Below are 19,437 nucleotides of genomic sequence, written 5' to 3'. Positions count from 1 at the left end.
CCACCTTGAAAGGTGTCATCCCGGTAGAGCTATTGAACAATGTGTTAGACCAATACTCTGCCCAAATTAAACACCTTGGCCAACTCTTAGGTTGTTCACTGCAAAAATTCCAAAGATATGTTTCAATGCTTCGGTTTACTACCTCTGTTTGACCATCCATTTGGGGGTGATTTATCGAGCTAAATTTGAGAGAGGTGTCAACAGCTCTAAATAATTCCCTCCTCCAAAACCCACTCATGAAAACTCGTTCCCCGTCAGTAACTATAGTTTTAGGGAAGCTGTGGAGGTGCACAACCTCCTTAATGAAAATTTCGGCTACCTCCTTGGCTGTGAAAAGATGCCGAAGTGTCATAAAGTGTTCGTACTTCGAAAGTCAATCAATCACCACAAGGACCATGTCCACTCCTCTTATATTTGGTAGCTCCAAAATAAAGTTCATTGATAAATCTTTCCAAACCTTCTCTAGTATTGGTAACAACTATAGTAGCCCAGTGGGCGACATCGCCTCCTATTTCATGTGTTGGCACATGTCGCATTTGGCCACAAAACTTTTAATATTGTTTTTCATTCCCTCCCAGTATAGAGTGGTAGCAATCCGCTTGCGTGTTCTGTTAAAACCAGAAAGCCCCCCATATGAAGAAGAAAGAAATTCAATTATAAGAGATGGAATGAACCTGGATCCCTTGGGTATCACCAGTCTACCTTGGTATAACAAAATGTTTCCCCTCATTGAATACCTTTCGTGTGTCATGCGCTTGCATAACAGCTCGTATTTAATTTTGTTCAGTTTCTCATCTTCATCAGTTTCTCTCTGTAAACCCTCATCTCCTACCATTTGTGTTACCGAATAAGCATGTAATTCTTCTATAAATTTGGGATTATAGGATAGTGTGTCGATAACTTTGTTCTCACCATGGATGATACACAATTTCAAAATCGACCCCCATCATCTTAACTAACTATTTATGTTGCCTATGGCTTAGCATTCTTTGTTCTGTCAAGAATTTTAGGCTCCATTGATCGGTTCGTACCTTGAAATACCTCCTAAATAGATAATGTCACCACTTTAGAAATGCCAACACGATCGCAATTAGCTCACGTTCGTATACTGACTTACTTCAATCCTGTATTGAGAGTGCCTTACTGAGGAAAGCGATCGACCTCCCTTATTGCATTAGCACTGCCTCCTCTTCCAGTCCTAATGCATCAGTTTCTACTATAAACTCTCTAGTGAAGTTCGACATCACTAGCACTGACACTGTTATCATGGCAGATTTCAAAGCATCAAATGCCCGCTGAGTGTCCAACCCCCACTTGAACGAGTTCTTCTTGCATAGATTGGTTAGAGGCTTGGCCATTTTTCCATACCCCTTTACAAAATTCCAGTAGTATCCCATTGACCCGGGGAATCCTCGAAGATCTCTGATGTCTCTCAGCTTTGGCCAATTTTTCATTTCATGGATCTTGCGAGGATCAGCCTCCACACCACGTTTCATTGTCTCTTCCAGTGGTTCATGCAATTGAGTATTGACACGTGTCCAAGCTAGCTATTGCCATGTGTCTTCTTCCCTCCCCACTCTTTTTTCCTTGTGTAGTACATATGTGAGTTCTAAAAGACTAAGTGAATAAGCAAATTTCATAAACTGCAATTCATAAGATTTCATCTTATTCCATCCAATTAATCATTTGTCATAGAAACAAGTTGTTTAGATTAAAAAAAAACAAAAATACTACTTATAAGAGTAACTAGCATATATATTAATTATAAGAGGATTAACCATATAGTAATAGCAGAGGTTTGAGATAGGGGTAATTACATACAGACATAGACCTGGGATTTTCTAGCATTCTTCTGCACATTCTTCCTGTCCCCTGTCTCTGTTGTGATCTTCTGCTGTTTCTGCATTCTGCACATGTTGATCTGTTGTACCCTCCAAGTCAACTGTCCCTCCCTCAGCTTGCATTTCGCCATCTGTTTCATGTAATTTTCTGCCAAGTGTCACTCTTTTAGCTCTCTTTCTCCCTTTCTTCCTGGTATAAACTTTGGCCCTAACATTGCCCTACCCATCCAGAGGCACCTTGTCCTCAGGGTGCAATTGAGGGAAAAGTCTTCTGATGTTCTCATATAATTCCCAAGAGCATTCAAAGTCGGGAAGCTGCATCCATTTTATAAGCAGCTCGAGATCTCCTTGAGGGGGATACCTGTATTTCAAGACTGCTTCGGCCTGCACAATTAGCGCTTCTTCTTCGCTTAGCCCTTCTAGTAAGGGTTGGCTCTTTGCTGCTGGACCTATCTGGTTTTTTTAACTGTGAAACACCGGGTGTATTTTAGCTGACATGGGAAGCTTCGACTTATATATGACAACCCCCCCCCCCCCAACACCACCCCCCCCACCCATCTTCTCTCTGATGGCAAAGGGACCATAAAACAAAGGACTTAATTTGTCATTAAGGTGCGATGCCAGCGAACGGAGACGATATGGTTGAAGCTTGAGATAAACCTAGTCCCCTGCATTTAATGTTACATCCCTGCGATGTTTATTTGCTGACTTCGTCACTCGTCCTTGTGCCCTGTGTAGGTTAGACTTAAGTGCATGCAACATTAGATTTCTTTCTTTGATTGCAGTGTTCACCTCTTCTATTTTTTATTCTTTTTCAACCCATCTAAAAATTGGCAGTGGATCTCTCCCATATACCACCTTGAAAGGTGTCATCCGAGTTGAGCTATTGAAAGATGTGTTGTACCAATATTGTGCCCAAACTAACCACCTCAGCCAACTCTTGGTTGTTCACTGCAAAAACACCAAAGATATGTTTCAATGCTCTGGTTTTCTATCTCTGTTTGACCATCCATTTGGGGGTGATATGCTGAGCTGAATTTGAGAGAGGTGTCAACAGTGTTAGAATCATGTATATGGTCTTTATCTAAGCATATATATATACTGAATATGCAAGATAGAAACCAAAACTAAATTGCGGAATATTAAACACTAACCTCCAGCCATTGCTTGACGATTTGATGCAGAATAATCCTCTGGAAATTGTTCTGAACTTTCGTCTTCCCGGTGATATCTTTTTCTCATAGAATGGTGTATGTTTTCTGTGTAGAAAAAGCTCACCCAGAGACCCTATTTATAGCCTGAAGAAGCATTCTACCATCAAGAATGCTACGCAACTTGTGGAGTTATGGCATGGGAGTTACAGACCATTACACCATGAAGAAGTAACTGCATGAAGCAGTTCCCATGCATGAAGCCATGAAGAAAGCAGTTACCATGCATGAAGCCATGAAGAAAGAAAAACTAACATTCTCCCACTTGGTCTGTAACCCATCAATCCACATACTGAAGTAAAGAAATAAAATACACGAATCATGGCGATAAGTCCTCTAAGAACGAGTATTATCTTCCATGTATCACAATGTATTTATTCCTCTATAACTTAATGAATAAACCTTATGTTTATTCTGGGTCCAAATTTGATTATTTTCTCAACCAAAATGTGCACATAAAATGAGAAAACTTAATCAATTGAAAAACTGAATAATTTTATTATAGAATATGTATATACATCAAATCACATGATGGAACCAACTCTCATCACTATTATAACATGAGACTAACTCTCATTCGCTCTATATGATCCTTAAAACTTTTTGGTGGCATGCCTTTTGTCAAAGGATCGACAATCATCAATTCAGTGCTGACGTGTTCAATGACCACTTTATTTTCTTTTACACGTTCCGTAATGGCTAAATACTTAATGTCGATATGTTTACTTCGACTACTACTTTTATTATTTTTAGCCAAGAAAACAGCAGCTGAATTGTCACAATAAATTTTTAACGGCTTAGAAATAGAATCCACAATCCTAAGCCTATATATGAAACTTTTCAACTATACACCATGTGATATAGCCTTAAAACAAGAAACGAACTCAGCCTCCATGGTAGATGTAGCAATCAATGACTGCTTCGCACTCCTCCAAGATATGGCTCCGCCGGCAAACAAGAAAATATATCCAGATGTTGATTTTCTTGAATCAACACAGCCGGCAAAATCCGAATCAGAGTAACCAACTACCTCTAAATTATCAGTCCGTTTATATATAAGCATGTATTCTTTGGTCCCTTGAAGGTACCTCATCACTTTCTTTGCAGCTCTCCAGTGGTCTATACCTGGGTTACTCTGATATCTTTCTAACATCCCAATAGCAAATGCAATGTTAGGTCTTGTGCAAACCTGAGCATACATAAGGCTTCCAACAGCTAAAGCATAGGGAATGCTCTGCATTTGTTCCTTTTCAAGTTCATTTTTAGGGCATTGGTTCAAATTGAACTTATCACCCTTCACAATTGGTGCTATACTTGGTGAACAATCTTTCATCCGAAATCTCTCTAAAACTTTGTTGATATAGGTTTCTTGAGATAGACCTAGTATGCCTTGAGGTCTGTTCCTATGAATCTTAATGCCAATGACATAAGACGCCTCACCCATATCTTTCATATCAAAGTTTTTAGAGAGAAATTGTTTCACCTCATAAAGCAATCCTTTATCATTAGTTGCAAGTAATATATCATCCACATATAGAACAAGGAAACAAATTTTACTCCTACTGACCTTCTGGTATATACATTGATCCATGATATTCTCTTCAAAACCGAATGAAGAGATAACCTCATGGAATTTCAAATACCATTGACGGGATGCTTGTTTCAATCTATATATGGACTTCCTAAGCTTGCACACCAATTGCTCACCATCACTAGAGGAGAATCCTTCAGGTTGTTTCATATATACCTCTTCCTCTAAATCTCCATTGAGGAATGCCGTTTTCACATCCATTTGATGCAGTTCTAAGTCAAAATGGGCTACTAATGCCATTATAATACGAAAAGAATCTTTCTTAGATACAGGAGAAAAGGTCTCCGTATAATCGATTCCCTCATTTTGAGTGAAACCATTAGCAACGAGTCTTGCTTTATATCTCTCTATGTTACCTAATGAGTCTTTCTTTGTTTTATAGACCCATTTACACCCAATGGCCTTTGTCTCATTAGGTAACTTGACAAGATCCCAGACTCCATTACTCTTCATAGATTCCATCTCATCTTTCATAGCATTGTACCACAAAATAGATTTACTGCAATCCATTGCTTGTGAAAACGTAACAGGATCATCTTCGGCTCCTAAATTATGGTCAATTTCTTGTAAATACATTATATATTCACTAGAAATAGCTGATTTCTTCATTCTAGTTGATCTTCTTAATGTTGTAACACTATCCTCTTGTGGAGTAGAGTGTACAACTGGTGGTTCAACAATATCTGAAGGTTGTTGAACAGTTTGATCTACTAGAGTATTATCAGCAACTTGTGGAACTTCATTGATTGGTTGTTCAACATCCATTTAAACTTGAGGGGTGTTATGAATAACAACCAATCTATTACTCGAAATGGGTGGTTGAGTACTTGAATGATCTTTCTCAAAAATTAAATCTTGAGATTGATCGCTCCCACTGATTAAGTCATTTTCAAGAAATTTTGCATTTCGAGATTCCACTATTCTAGTGCTATGTGATGGACAATAAAATCTATAACCCTTAGACTTTTCGGCATATCCAATGAAATAACCACTTATAGTCCTTGGGTCTAATTTCTTTTCATGTGGATTATAGACTCTTACTTCAGACGGGCATCCCCAAACGTGTATATGTCGCAAACTCGGTTTCCAACCTTTAAATAACTCAAATGATGTTTTAGAAACAGCCTTGGTTGGAACTCGGTTCAATATATACACTACCGTTTTAAGAGTTTCTATCCACAGTGATTTAGGAAGATTGGAGCTGCTAAGCATACTCCGCACCATGTCCAATAGAGTTCGGTTTCTTCTTTCTGCTACACCATTTTGGTCCGGAGAACCAGGCATAGTGTATTGGGCAACAATCCCATTTTCTTCAAGAAACCTTGCAAATGGACCAGGTGCTTGTCCATCATGAGTGTATTTACCATAATATTCTCCACCTCTATCTGATCTCACGATTTTAATTTGTTTTCCAGATTGTTTCTCTACTTCTGCCTTGAAAACCTTAAAGGCATCTAATGCTTCATTCTTGTTATGAAGCATATAGAGATACATGTATCGTGAATAATCATCAATAAATGAGATGAAGTATTTTTGACCATAAGCGTCCATATCAGGACAACAAATATCTGTATGTATGATTTCTAATATGTCTGAACTCCTTTTGGCACCTTTCTTTGACTTGTTGGTTTGTTTTCCCTTTATACAATCCATACAAGTATCAAAGTCAGTAAATTCTAGAGTATGTAGTACTCTATCATTCACTAACCTTTTAATACTTTCTATGGAGATATGTCCCAATCTCCGATGCCACAATATAGACGAATTTTCATTCATAACACTTCTTTTAATACCAACATTATCTTGAACATGCATCAAATTAAATGAAACATTATTTTGTAAATGAATTCGGAACAAACCATCAGACAATGTACCATTTCCCACAACTGCAGATTTATAAATCAAACTAAATGCAGTTTCATTAAATGTAAAGGAAAATCCAAAGGGTACAAGTCTTGAAACAGAAATCAAGTTTCTAGAGAAACTTGGAATATAAAAGGTTCGTTCTAAATCCAAAACAAAACCAGAATCTAAAACTAATCTGCACGTTCCGACTGCTTCCACATGTGAACGCATCTTATTTCCTGAATAGATGCTTTGTTCACTGGCCATCGGCTTCCTTTGGTTTAGAAAGCCCTGCAAGGTATTTGAAACATGGATTGTAGAACCAGAATCAATCCACCAAGTGTTATGACAAACATCAACCATATTAGATTCATAACATACAAGTGAGATTGGATTACCTTTCTTTTCAAGCCAAGCTTTAAACTTAATGCAATCCTTTTTGACATGTCATTTCTTTTTACAGAAAAAACATTTGGATTCCTTCTTAAATTCGGGCTGATTAAATATTTTATCCTTTCCCTTATACTTAGCTTGGTTTTTCGTCTTCTTCCCTTGTGTAACCATATGTGCACTTTCATTCATTTCAATCAACAACCTTTCTTCCTCTTGAACACATATGGTCAGAAGTTCATTGATTGACCATTTTTCCTTATGTGTGTTATAAGAGATTTTGAAAGGTCCGTATTGTTGTGGAAGAGAATTTAGAATGAAATGCACCAGGAAAGATTCAGACATCTCAATCTCAAGAGCCTTAAGTTGAGCCGCAAGATCCCTCATTTGCATGATGTGCTCACGCACACCTTTAACACTAATGAGCTTCATTGATGTAAACTTTGTTATTAGAGTGCTGGCAAGTGCTTTATCTGAAGACTCAAACTGTTCATCAATAGCCTTCAGTAATTGCCTGACATTATTACACTCAGGGATTGAACCACGAATACTAGCAGATATGCGTGTCCTGATGAACATCATACTCAAGCGATTAGATCGTTCCCAACGTTCATACAGGGCAATTTCATTCTGAGTGCTAGTTTCTGTAGCTGTAGGTGGTTCATCCTTCCTAATAGCATAATCAATGTCCATACACCCTAATTGGAGAAGAATTCTCTCCTTCCAAATTTTATAATTGTCACCACTCAAAATAAGAACATCACATACATTATCAGAGAAATTCACAGGTTGAATAACTGCAAATAAATATTAACATACACGCTTAAGTCACTAAATTTGAAGCTATCAAAATTAATATCATGTTCTACCAATGTATAAACATGCTTTAAATATATAAACCATATAACATAAAAACTGTCTGTGGGCTAAGTTTTTAATTTAAATAGGTTTATCTACAAATATATAAACCGTATGATAAAACTACCAAATTATATTCATTTTCTTAATTCCTGTGGGTAGATTAAGAAAAATAATTTGTTATTTCATCCTAATTAATCACATAAATATAATAAAAATTCCTGTGGGATAAGATTTATCATACTTATATAATTAATTACAATTGATGTCATATAACTAAATGTGATCTCAGGATATTTAATGTATAACTTTGATATAATCAAAGATGCTATGGCTACTCTATGATCAAATATTATACTAATCACATGACATCTAATTTTATGCATATAATCCTTAAGAAATTATTTAAAGTATAATTTCAATTAAACTAAAATTATGCATAAAATTAATCAAATAAATAATATTTAATAAACACTAAAAATTGGATAAATGAAACTTAAATTATCCAATTAATTATAATAATTTTGGCAATTACATGTTATAAAATATATTTTATTAAGGCCAAAAATATATTCAAACTGAACCCTTCATGAAAACTAAAACTAAAGCATATAAGATTGTACGATGTCCTAAATTCTCAACGAAAATGAAATTGGCCGGCAAGTGTCTCACTCAGAACCTTGTGCCTCATGGCCTGGGTTCAAGACACGAGACTGAAGGAAATTTTTACATTTTAATAGAGTAGATGAACGACATGTCATCCGCTGGAGATGAATGCAGATATCATGTCGTCTGCAGAAACCAAAAGCAAATGACATGTCATCTGAAGATCGTCCCTGACCTCTAGCCGGGTCAAGATACGGGTCGATAGACCCGATTTCAGACCCGTATACATTTTGCACTCTAAATCAGCCTACAAAACTCTGATTTTGACGTTCCATATATCAAAATTTTCAGTTTTTGATGTAGAATTCATCTAAATAAAAATTTTATTTAAAAAATGCCAACAGCCAACTTTCTCTCTCTAAAGAAATTCGGGATTTGATAAAATTATGCATGTTTAACACATCAAAGCAAGACAGAGGCATAAAATAGCTCTGATACCAAATGTTAGAATCATGTATATGGTCTCTATCTAAGCATATATATATACTGAATATGCAAGATAGAAACCAAAACTAAATTGCGGAATATTAAACACTAACCTCCAGCCATTGCTTGATGATTTGATGCAGAATAATCCTCTGGAAATTGTTCTGAACTTTCATCTTCCAGGTGATCTCTTTTTCTCATAGAATGGTGTATGTTTTCTGTGTAGAAAAAGCTCACCCAGGGACCCTATTTATAGCCTGAAGAAGCATTCTACCATCAAGAATGCTACGCAACTTGTGGAGTTATGGCATGGGAGTTACAGACCATTACACCATGAAGAAGTAACTGCATGAAGCAGTTACCATTATCCCATGAAGAAGTAACTGCTGCAGTTACCATGCATGAAGCCATGAAGAAAGAAAAACTAACAAACATCTCTAAATAATTCCCTCCTCCAAAACCCACTCATGAAAACTCAGTCCCTATCGGTAACTATAGTTTTAGGGAAGCTCTGGAGGCGCACGACCTCCTTAATGAAAATTTCAGCTACCTCCTTGGCTGTGAAAGGATGTCGAAGTGTCATAAAGTATTTGTACTTTGAAAGTCGATCAATCACCACAAGGATCGTGTCTACTCTTATTTTTGGTAGCCCCAAAATAAAGTTCATGGATAAATCTTCCCAAACCTTCTCTAGTATTGGTAACAACTATAGTAGCCCAGCAGGTGACATCACCTCCTATTTCATGCATTGGCACATGTCGCATTTGGCCACAAAATTTTTAATATTGCTTTTCATTCCCTCCCAGTATAGAGTGGTAGCAATGTGCTTACATTTTCTGTAAAAACCAGAAAACCCCCCCATATGAAGAAGAAAGAAATTCAGTTATAAGAGATGGAATGAACCTGGATCCCTTGGGTATCACTAGTCTACCTTGGTATAACAAAATGTTTCCCCTCATTGAATACCCTTGGTGTATCATGCGCTTGCATCACAACTCGTATTTAATTTTGTTCAGTTTCTCATCTTCATCAATTTCTCTCTGTAAACCCTCATCTCCTACCATTTGTGTTACCGAATAAGCATGTAATTCTTCTATAAATTTGGGATTACAGGATAGTGTGTCAATAACTTTGTTCTCACCATGGATGATACACAATTTCAAAATCGAACCCCATCATCTTAACTATCTATTTCTGTTGCCTATGGCTTAGCACTCTTTGTTCTGTCAAGAATTTTAGGCTCCATTGATCGGTTCGTACCTTGAAATACCTCCTAAATAGATAATGTCACCACTTTTGAAATGCCAACATGATTGCCATTAGCTCACGTTCGTATACTGACTTACTTCAATCCCGTATTGAGAGTGCCTTGCTGAGGAAAGCGATCGACCTCCCTTATTGCATTAGCACTGCCTCTTCTCCCACTCCTAATGCATCAGTTTCTACTATAAACTCTTTAGTGAAGTTCGACATCACTAGCACTGACACTGTTATCATGGCAGATTTCAAAGCATCAAATGCCCGCTGAGTGTCCAACCCCCACTTGAACGAGTTCTTCTTGCATAGATTGGTTAGAGGCTCGGCCATTTTTCCATACCCCTTTACAAACTTTCGGTAGTATCCCATGACCCGGGGAATCCTTGAAGATCTCTGATGTCTCTCAGCTTTGGCCAATTTTTCATTTCATGGATCTTGCGAGGATCAGCCTCCACACCACTTCTGGAGATGATATGGCCTAAATACTTTATTCTATTTTGCCCGAAGGAGCACTTCTTTTGGTTCACCACAGGATTAATTGTCCTTCAGCAAGCTCAGCACCACTCGAAGATGCTACAAACGGTCCTTGAATTCTCTGTTGTAAACCATGATGTCATCAAAAAATACCAGCATGAATTTCCGCAGATAAGTCCTAAACATGGTGTTAATTAAATTCTAAAACATGACAAGAGCATTAGAGAGGCCAAAGAGCAGTATTAAAAATTCGTAATGGCCCACGTGCATCCGAAAGGCAGTCTTCTCTGCATCTTCTCGTACGTGGATTTGATGGTATTCGGATTTAAAGTCCAATTTACTGAATATGACAACCCCAACCAACTCGTATAAGAGTTCATTGATGGTCAGCATGGGAAACTTATTAGGGATTGTCACACGGTTCAAGACTCGGTAATTGACACAAAACCTCCACCCACTGTCTCTCTTCTTGACTAAAATGACAGGGCTCGCAAATGGGCTCACACTTGTGTGTACTACTCCGATTGTCATCATCTCCTACAAAATCCTTTCAATCTCATTTTTTTTTTTTTTTGTAGTAGGGGTACCTATAGGGTCACAGGTTTGGGGTTGTGTTCCATTCATGAGGGTGATGGCATGGTGCAAAGCTCTCTTTGGCAGAAGTCCTCTGGGTTCCCCAAATAATCCTTCAAATTCAATCAGCATCTCAACAACTTCAGGAGGGATTTCATCTGTTCCTTGATCCTCTAAAAGGTCCCGTAGTTCCATCTCTAGCCAATACCCCTCCTTTTCTTCCGTGGCTTTCACCAATGCCATAAAAGATGATTCCAGCAATGATAATGACAAATCCCCCTTCAGCTCTATTTTCATAGACTCCCAAGTAAACCTCAAAATCTGTCTCTTCCAACTGGTTTTTATGTCTCCCAATCTATGTAACCATTTAATTCCTATTATCACATCCACTCCTCCCAAGCGGAATGGAAGGAAGTTCTGTGTTATCTTGATGCCCTGCAGTGTGATCGTTACTTCCTCACATTTACCCACCCCCTTTACTCTGTGGTCATCTTCCAACACCATGCCGAACTCTGCGGCCTTCATCAGAATTTTCAGTTCTTCCACAAGTTTCTCTGAGAGGAAGTTATGAGTCACTCCGCTGCCGATCAGAACTAATACCTTCCTACCCCTCAACTCCCCCACCATTTTCATTGCTATTGGACAGCCAATACCAACCACCAAACTCATATTCAAACTCACCATCATCTCTTTATTCATTTTCTTCTTCCACGTGCCAACTTCCAAGAAGAAGAGGAAACTGAACACTTTATATACTTATTGTTTTAAGCGTTCTATACTTGTCTAATTTCCTCTGTTTTTGTATTTGTAATAAGATGGTTAACAAACGTCTGGTTTTATTTTTGTCACATGTCCTCTGTTTTTGTTTTTTTATTTAATAAATGGGAACTCTGTTTTTGTTTTATATTTTATTTAATAAATGTGAAATCAAGTGATGAGTGGATCAATGATTTGGACCAAGCGTTGAGTTGGTTAAGAGTTTGGTCCAGGTTTGACCGATCTGACTAACTGTTTGGATTAGTTTTATTAGCTATTATATATATTAGACATTTTTTGAACAAGTTATAAAACATATATATTTTCAGTCTAATGAATTTTGAACCAGCTCCAATGTAAAAGTTAAAACGAGTTTTATCTTTAATTTAAATCAGACTAATAATTGAATCTCGGTTGGATCAATTGATACGGTATAGATTTTAAAAACCATTGAATCTCAGTTAGATCAATTGATACAGTTTAGATTTTAAAACAATGGAATGGATTACTCATGACAAAGTTGAAGAAAGAATTAGATTTTTTGAAGTCAAATGGAATTTTGGCATTACGTGCACTAAAAATAAATAAGTAAAACAAGTACAATATATTAACATGTGGCAAATTGAGATCTTGAATAATTCACTAATATTTAATTGCAACTCATGACAGCCTTAAAAATTGATTTGACAAAACGGGTTAGTTACTCGCAAAACCCATGGGTAAACCATCTAAAAACGAATATGCAAGATAAATTTTCTTTCCTTCACACAATATTTACATACTTAAAGAGAAAAATATTGAAAATTAAAAAATGAATATATTAAAATAATAAAAAGAAAAAGAAAAAGAAAAATAGTAAGAAATTAATATTAGTGAGTAACCCAAGGATTGACTTGTACTCGTAGAGCTGGATACGAGTTTTAGATATCATTTCTTATATAAATTGACTCTTTTTCAACCCACACCTGTATTGACCTAACTAATCTGTCCATTCGTCAGGTCTACTTAAAAACTCTATAGGTTCCTTGACTAATTTAGGCCAAATGACTAATTTTAAAATAAGATTTGATGAAATAATATTTTCTACTTTTTAAGTTTAAACAAGTCGTTTTCCGAATTGATCTATTAAATTTTTTATAAAATTGTTGAAAAAGCAAAAAAGAAAAAAACCCTCAAACTAAATAGCACTTTAACCCTTAAAATTTATATTAATTTCAATTAGAAATAATAAAAAATTACTAATAAAAGTATAAATATAAGTTTTAATGATGTATAACAATATATTTGTGGGAAAACTATAATTTTTTAAAATGTTAGGGCTGTGAAAAATTTTTTCAAGGGTTTTGGAAAGTTGAAAAAAGTTTGGAGTTTTTGTTTGTAATAAATTTTTTAAAATGACATTTACAACCCTACAATACTATAAATAGTTCAATCAGATAGAGGTATTATTGTAATATTTTAAATCTCTAGGATAAAATGACAATTATTACATAGTTATTGTAATATTTGGACAAATTGACATGAATAGTTATTACTATTAATAACAAATAACTAACTTTGACAAAAGAGTAAAATGATATAAGCAATGTTATGTGTACATATTTTTGAATACCCAATTACATATAATATATTATCATATGATTTGATACAATTTTATCTTTAATTCAAAGTCAGTTAATCATATGCTTTTGCAAAAGAAAATAATTAGATTAGTAACGTGCTTTTGAAAAATGAGTTTGAATAAATACACAAAGTAAAGAAAACGTCAACCAGACTTTCATAAATAATGAAAAAAATATAGAAAGAGTTATATATTTTTTTTTCAGTTAAAATATTTAAATTTTGATGTAGCATTTCGAAGGGATGTGGAAGTGATTAAAAAAATAAAAAAAAAGCAGACAATTTTCTTTATCCTGTAAAATTTTCATATTAGTTTGAGAAGATTAGATGAACAACAATCAAGATGTGAACATCATGTGGCAATTGACGATAAAGCTTGAGAAGTATAATATTTTGTCAATTTTTACACAACAAAATGTTAATCCTTTCTGTATTAAAAGGATAAAAAACATATAACACATTCAACAACTTAATTAATTATTTTCAAAAAAGTTCAACCAATATTTTGTACATGCCAATTTGAATTCGAAGTCATCATCAAGATCATTATAAGTATAAATATCTTGAATTCCATCCACAACGGAAGAAGGCAAAGAAGGAATTTCACCTAGCATTGATAAGAAATCACGTGCCATCCGAGATAGTGTTGGATAAATTGGAGATTTGTGACGCCACCATTGCAGAACATCAAACATTTCATCTTGAGGAAACACCTCTCTCAAATAGCAGTCAAGTTCTGATTTTGAAGTAACATTATAGTCATAGCTTGAAGAGGATGATGACATGCCCTTTACATATTCATTGAAAATATTTGTAACATCATCAATCGCTTTTTGAAGGTGTATCTCAAAATCATTATCATAAATCATTTTGTAGATATTTTCTACCATCTCCAATTTACACCGTGGATCTAAAATGACCCCGACTTCTAAAATCGACCTAGAATTCTTCCAATATTCTGCAAGACGTTTTTTGATAAGTGATGCAACGTGGCAAATGTAATAATTATCACTTCTCCTCGACTGAACCAATTTGAAAAAGATGTCACGAACTGTTTTGAAATTCACAGTTACGGTTTTATACTTACGATGTACCAACTCAAAAATTTCATTTTTGTAATCACATAGCACTTGCCAACCACTACAGAGTATAGTTACATCATCCCAATCCTCTTTTGTAAAATTGATAACCTTGAAATAAGGATCTATATGCTCTAGTTCATTAAATGCTTCTTTACATCCCATTACCCACTCCAACACTCTAATGTCGTTATACCAATCAGAAGGAACACTTTGGGAAATTACTATTTTGCCCATGGATAGAGCTTGATTTACTGCACATTCAAACTTTTGATTTTTGGATGGTGTGCATACGTAGTCCCTAAGCTCAGACGCTTTAGCAATAATGTTATTTGGCAAAATTTCTTTCAAATCACCAAAAAATCCCCAATCAAATATATTAAATAAAGCAAAACTCGAAACACTTGTCCCAATAAACGAAAGTGAACCTCCTTCGTTGAACCAATTCAAATTCTTGGTAACTTCCTCATATACTTTTCCATCGCAGATAAACATAGAACACATTTTTGTGTGTATGTTCCAATCCACAAGCAAAGACTTTAGAATTTCAAAGTAATCATCTTTGTCCTTATCTTCACAGTTTGCCACAAAAATAATCATGTTTCTTAATTCCCAACTATCATCAACAAACCAGATTCTCATGAGCCAAAAACCCTCGCAATACGACCTCTCAATTGTTACAGTAAAATGAGAAGGAAGCTTATCTATATATCCACTAGATTTACATTTCACTTGTTCGTAAAGAACAAGAATATCATCTTTGATGTTGTTTAGCCCATACTTAACAATCTTTTGCACAAAGTCAGAGCCATTCGAATTTGGACTAATCATACTTTTCTCTTTTACTTTATCTGCAATTGCACTTGGATTTTTCAAACCAAGGCAACTTTGTAAATGATTTTTGAGATGTGTGGTTCTACTCTTACTTGATCCTATAAACTCTTTTTTACAATGTTTACACTTAGCCCATTCCTTTCCATCTTCGCCTACATACTTTGTGAAGTCCTCCCAAACCTTTGACCACCTCTTTCGTTTAGAACATGATAAACTTTGTGCATTTGGACCGATCACCACTTCACTCTCTTGATTTAGAGTAAGTCCAAAATAGACATTTTGTTGAGGGATCTTCTGTTAACACACAAACAACTCTATCACCTAATAAACCATAGAAGTCTTAATAAAAATTGAGCTAAAGGAGAGAAATTGAATCTCTGAAATATATTTAAGGCAACCAAGTCAATCTGTATAGTTTGCTAGAAAGTACGCAGACATTGGCTAAGAATTCCAAAGATTACTGAATATATATTTTTCTTTATTAATTAAGGCATTTATGAATTTAATTTCTTTCAAATATATAATATAAAGAGAGAGAAAATGAACTTGTACATGGTGTTGATCTATTCCATTGATGTTGGAAGATATAGGTGCTTTTCCACATTGTACTGAAGATTCAATATCTTTCTCATTTTCAGTGGAAAAAATAAAATAAGAAACTTCATCATTTTGGATTGGACAAACATCTTTATACAAAATATAATTTTTTTCTGAAAAAAGGTTATTTAATGTTATTCAATGAAATAGAACAATTTAAACTATTCTTAGAAATGAATTTTTTTTTTCCTAGTAGAATATTCTAAATTGTTGTCTATCTTTTTGAATGATAGTTGAATGTTGTCTCTTTTCTTTTTTGTTTTTCTCTCTCAAATGCTCTAAAAGGAAAAAGGATATTCCATTCCCTTCTGCTAAAATTTCTCCTAAATTTTTCAATACTATAGATAAGATTATAAAAAGCAAGTATTCTTGATTAGAAAAACTATAGGACCCAATGTTCTTTTTTTTTTTAAGGATTCCTATAAGCTGGCTCCTTTTATAGGGTAATTCTATCGATTTTTATTAATTGGGAAAAAAAATCATATACTTCATTTAGAAGACAGATTTTTTTTCTTTATATGGAAAAGAGATTCTAATTATAACGAAGTAAAAAATATATGTAATATAATATAAATGATATTAGAGCACCTTTTAAGTTATGTTTTATACAAGATAAAATTATTTTGATGAAATATGAGAGAGTTTCAAATCTATATAAAAACAATTATGAATTACATTTTAATGAAAAAAAAATCGATAAAACTATGTATACAAAGAACGGGCACAAACTTGAGTATAACTGATGATATATTATCATGTAATTTAATGATTTTTAATTAGAGAAAAAATAATATTCAATCACATGATAATATATCATCCTTTGTACTCAAATTTGTATCCATTATTTGTGCACATAGTACTGTTCTAAAAAATATATTTTTTCCAAGTATAGATGTGTGATATATAAAGAAGTATGTAAAAGAATATGATTTTGTTAATACATACTAAATTTTATATTATTAAATAATTACATAATTTTGTTCAAAATTAGTTATCTTACCTAAAGTGTAACTTGATAAAACAAAGAAATTTTATGGGCCTTTGGTTTAGGTTGGGATAATATTTTTTTATCTGATAATTTATTTTATTACTGTCATTACTATATTTTGTTTGTCAACTAATAAATTATTATGATAGTTTTTTATTATGAATAGTGATATGATAGGTAATATAGTAGTTAATTTGATTACGAACTTCACAATAAGTTCTAAAAGATTACCAAGATAATGTTTTACACTTATAAAATTCTTTGGACAAATATACCCTAAATTTTCAATTAAAATATCAAATAATATAGAATATATTCAAAAAATTTTAATAATAAGAGGACAACTAAAAATAATTTAATTTATTTATTTTATAATTTGACAACATTAAAAAATTTTAATATATTATTACATGAATAATATTTTAGAAAGGCCAAAGGACTATTTCCCACCCAAGTTTTAGCTCATTCTCAAAAACACATCCATGATATTTCAAAACCTCAAACACCCACCCATAGGCTTACTTTTTTTAGAATTTTCTGTTAGAAACAAAGGTAAAATCGTTATTTTATCACTAAATCCTAAAAATCTATATCTCCCCCCCCCCCCCCCCCCCCACCCGCGTTTGGCCCTTTTCTTGCCTTCTTTCAAATTCCTTACCCCTTAGTTTAAAAAACTAATAATTTTCCTCTAGGATTAAGTTTTAAAAAGTTACATTTTCCCCCAAGGGTTTGAAAATCGTTTTCGGCCAACTAATTTGATGAACGAATGGTGGTCGAACAATGAAAGGATGACAAAGTGTAGTCTGTCATTTTGACTATAAAGGCTCATCCAAATCTGGATGACGCTTCTCGATGAAGTTTCATCAATCTAGACAACACTTCTCAACGATGAAGCGTCATTGATCTAGATGATGCTTCTCGATGAAGCATTGTCTGGATGATGGGTGACTCTTTGTCATCCATATGCCTTCCTTTCATTGTCTGCCACAGTATGTTCGCTAGATTAGTTGGCTGGAAACAATTTTAAAACCCTATGGTGAAAATGGTGAGTTTTTAAAACTTAAATCTTGGGGAAAAATTGTTAGTTTTTAAAATTAAAAGGGTGAATGATATAGATTTTTAACATTTAGTGTAAAATGATGATTTTATCCTTGTCTCTAACAAAATTTAGTTTATGGGTGGATGTTTAGGTTTTTAAAATATCACAAGTGTATTTTTGAGAATGGGCTAAAACTTGGGTGGGAAATAGTCCTTTGGCCTTTTAGAAAATACACAAAGAACATATTCTAACACAAGGCATATTAGCTTAAACGAAAAGCACCCAACAATTATATATATATATATATATATACATACACACACACACCCACACACAAAAATATACTTAGGAAAATCTAAAATATTTAAAATGAAAAAGAAAAAAAGTCACTACAAAAGCCTCAAAACATGTTGAATCCAAACAAAAAAAAAGAATTTTAGCCATCGATTCTGCATTGGTTAGCCTTAATTTATTGAATTCAAACCTTAATTTCTTGAAAAACAAAATGAAAAGTGAAGAATACTAAGCATGTAAGACTACCTGTAGATCTCGTCGAAGAGATTGAAGATAGTCCATGATTTCAACTCTCATTTCTGGGATACTGTTGTACTGTTGTACAAAATCTTTCAAACATTTCATTTCTTCACTGATTTTAAACTTTCGTAGCTACATAAATTACACAGACATCAGAAAGAGAAAACATTGAAATTGATTTAACATGAAAATGAAAACTATTACTTACTTGTAAATACTCTTGAGGACTCACTTGGATGTTTCTAAAATCCATCTCTTCCTTTGCAAATGAGCCTAAATTATTTGACAAGTAAGCTTTTGAATGAGAGAAACTGATGAAGCTTGCACTGTATAAACAGAAATTAGGGTCAACAGTGGTGGCTTCTTTGCTTTTTCATTGGTAGCCTTACTCTTTTTGCAGTCAAAAAGAAAAGAGTAGTGTTGGTTAAGTCATTGACAACCATCCTGCCTTTACAACACTGTTATCATATAATATATGAACTTTAATTGTAAGTGGTCATGCTTTTGCTTACAATAATGTTATACATGTTATGAAAAGAATAATGTTTTTTCTCCGCCGAAAGCAATACATGAAATGGGCGGTGGATTAAGTTTAATTGGCATTCCATCTTGGCTTCATCGTATCGAAGAAACTTCACATCTTCTATCTTTCTTCCATCTTTCCCTTTTGAATTATTTACGTTTACAATATGTTATCAACACAATTTGCTGAGATATTTTTTAATACTATTAATACCATGATTTGCTCACATCCACTCTCAATTAAAGAATTTATTGTCTTAAAAACAAATTTAAAAAATGCGAGCAATTACACTTTGTTATATTATTCCATGTACAATACTAAAATTTTTCAAATCT

The 19,437-nt window shown here is 34.2% G+C and overlaps 1 protein-coding gene across 1 annotated transcript in view; it reads right to left on the bottom strand.

Annotated features, from left to right (window-relative positions):
• LOC123220381 (zinc finger BED domain-containing protein RICESLEEPER 1-like) overlaps positions 1 to 18,929 on the bottom strand; it is an 86,599-nt gene extending 67,670 nt beyond the window's left edge. Inside the window, exons 1-2 of the mRNA XM_044642592.1 lie at positions 18,788 to 18,929; positions 18,586 to 18,711 (exon numbers count right to left, since the gene is read on the bottom strand). Coding sequence (XP_044498527.1) covers positions 18,586 to 18,711; positions 18,788 to 18,832 — 171 coding nt within the window. The 5' untranslated portion in view covers positions 18,833 to 18,929. The remainder of the gene's footprint in view (positions 1 to 18,585; positions 18,712 to 18,787) is intronic.
• Positions 18,930 to 19,437: the final 508 nt, after the last annotated feature.

The sequence above is a fragment of the Mangifera indica genome, chromosome 7 (genome assembly GCF_011075055.1).
Source record: "Mangifera indica cultivar Alphonso chromosome 7, CATAS_Mindica_2.1, whole genome shotgun sequence".
Lineage (NCBI taxonomy): Eukaryota > Viridiplantae > Streptophyta > Magnoliopsida > Sapindales > Anacardiaceae > Mangifera > Mangifera indica.
The sequence above is the reverse complement of the archived record's forward strand: the minus strand, read 5'-3'. Positions and strand labels throughout refer to the sequence as shown.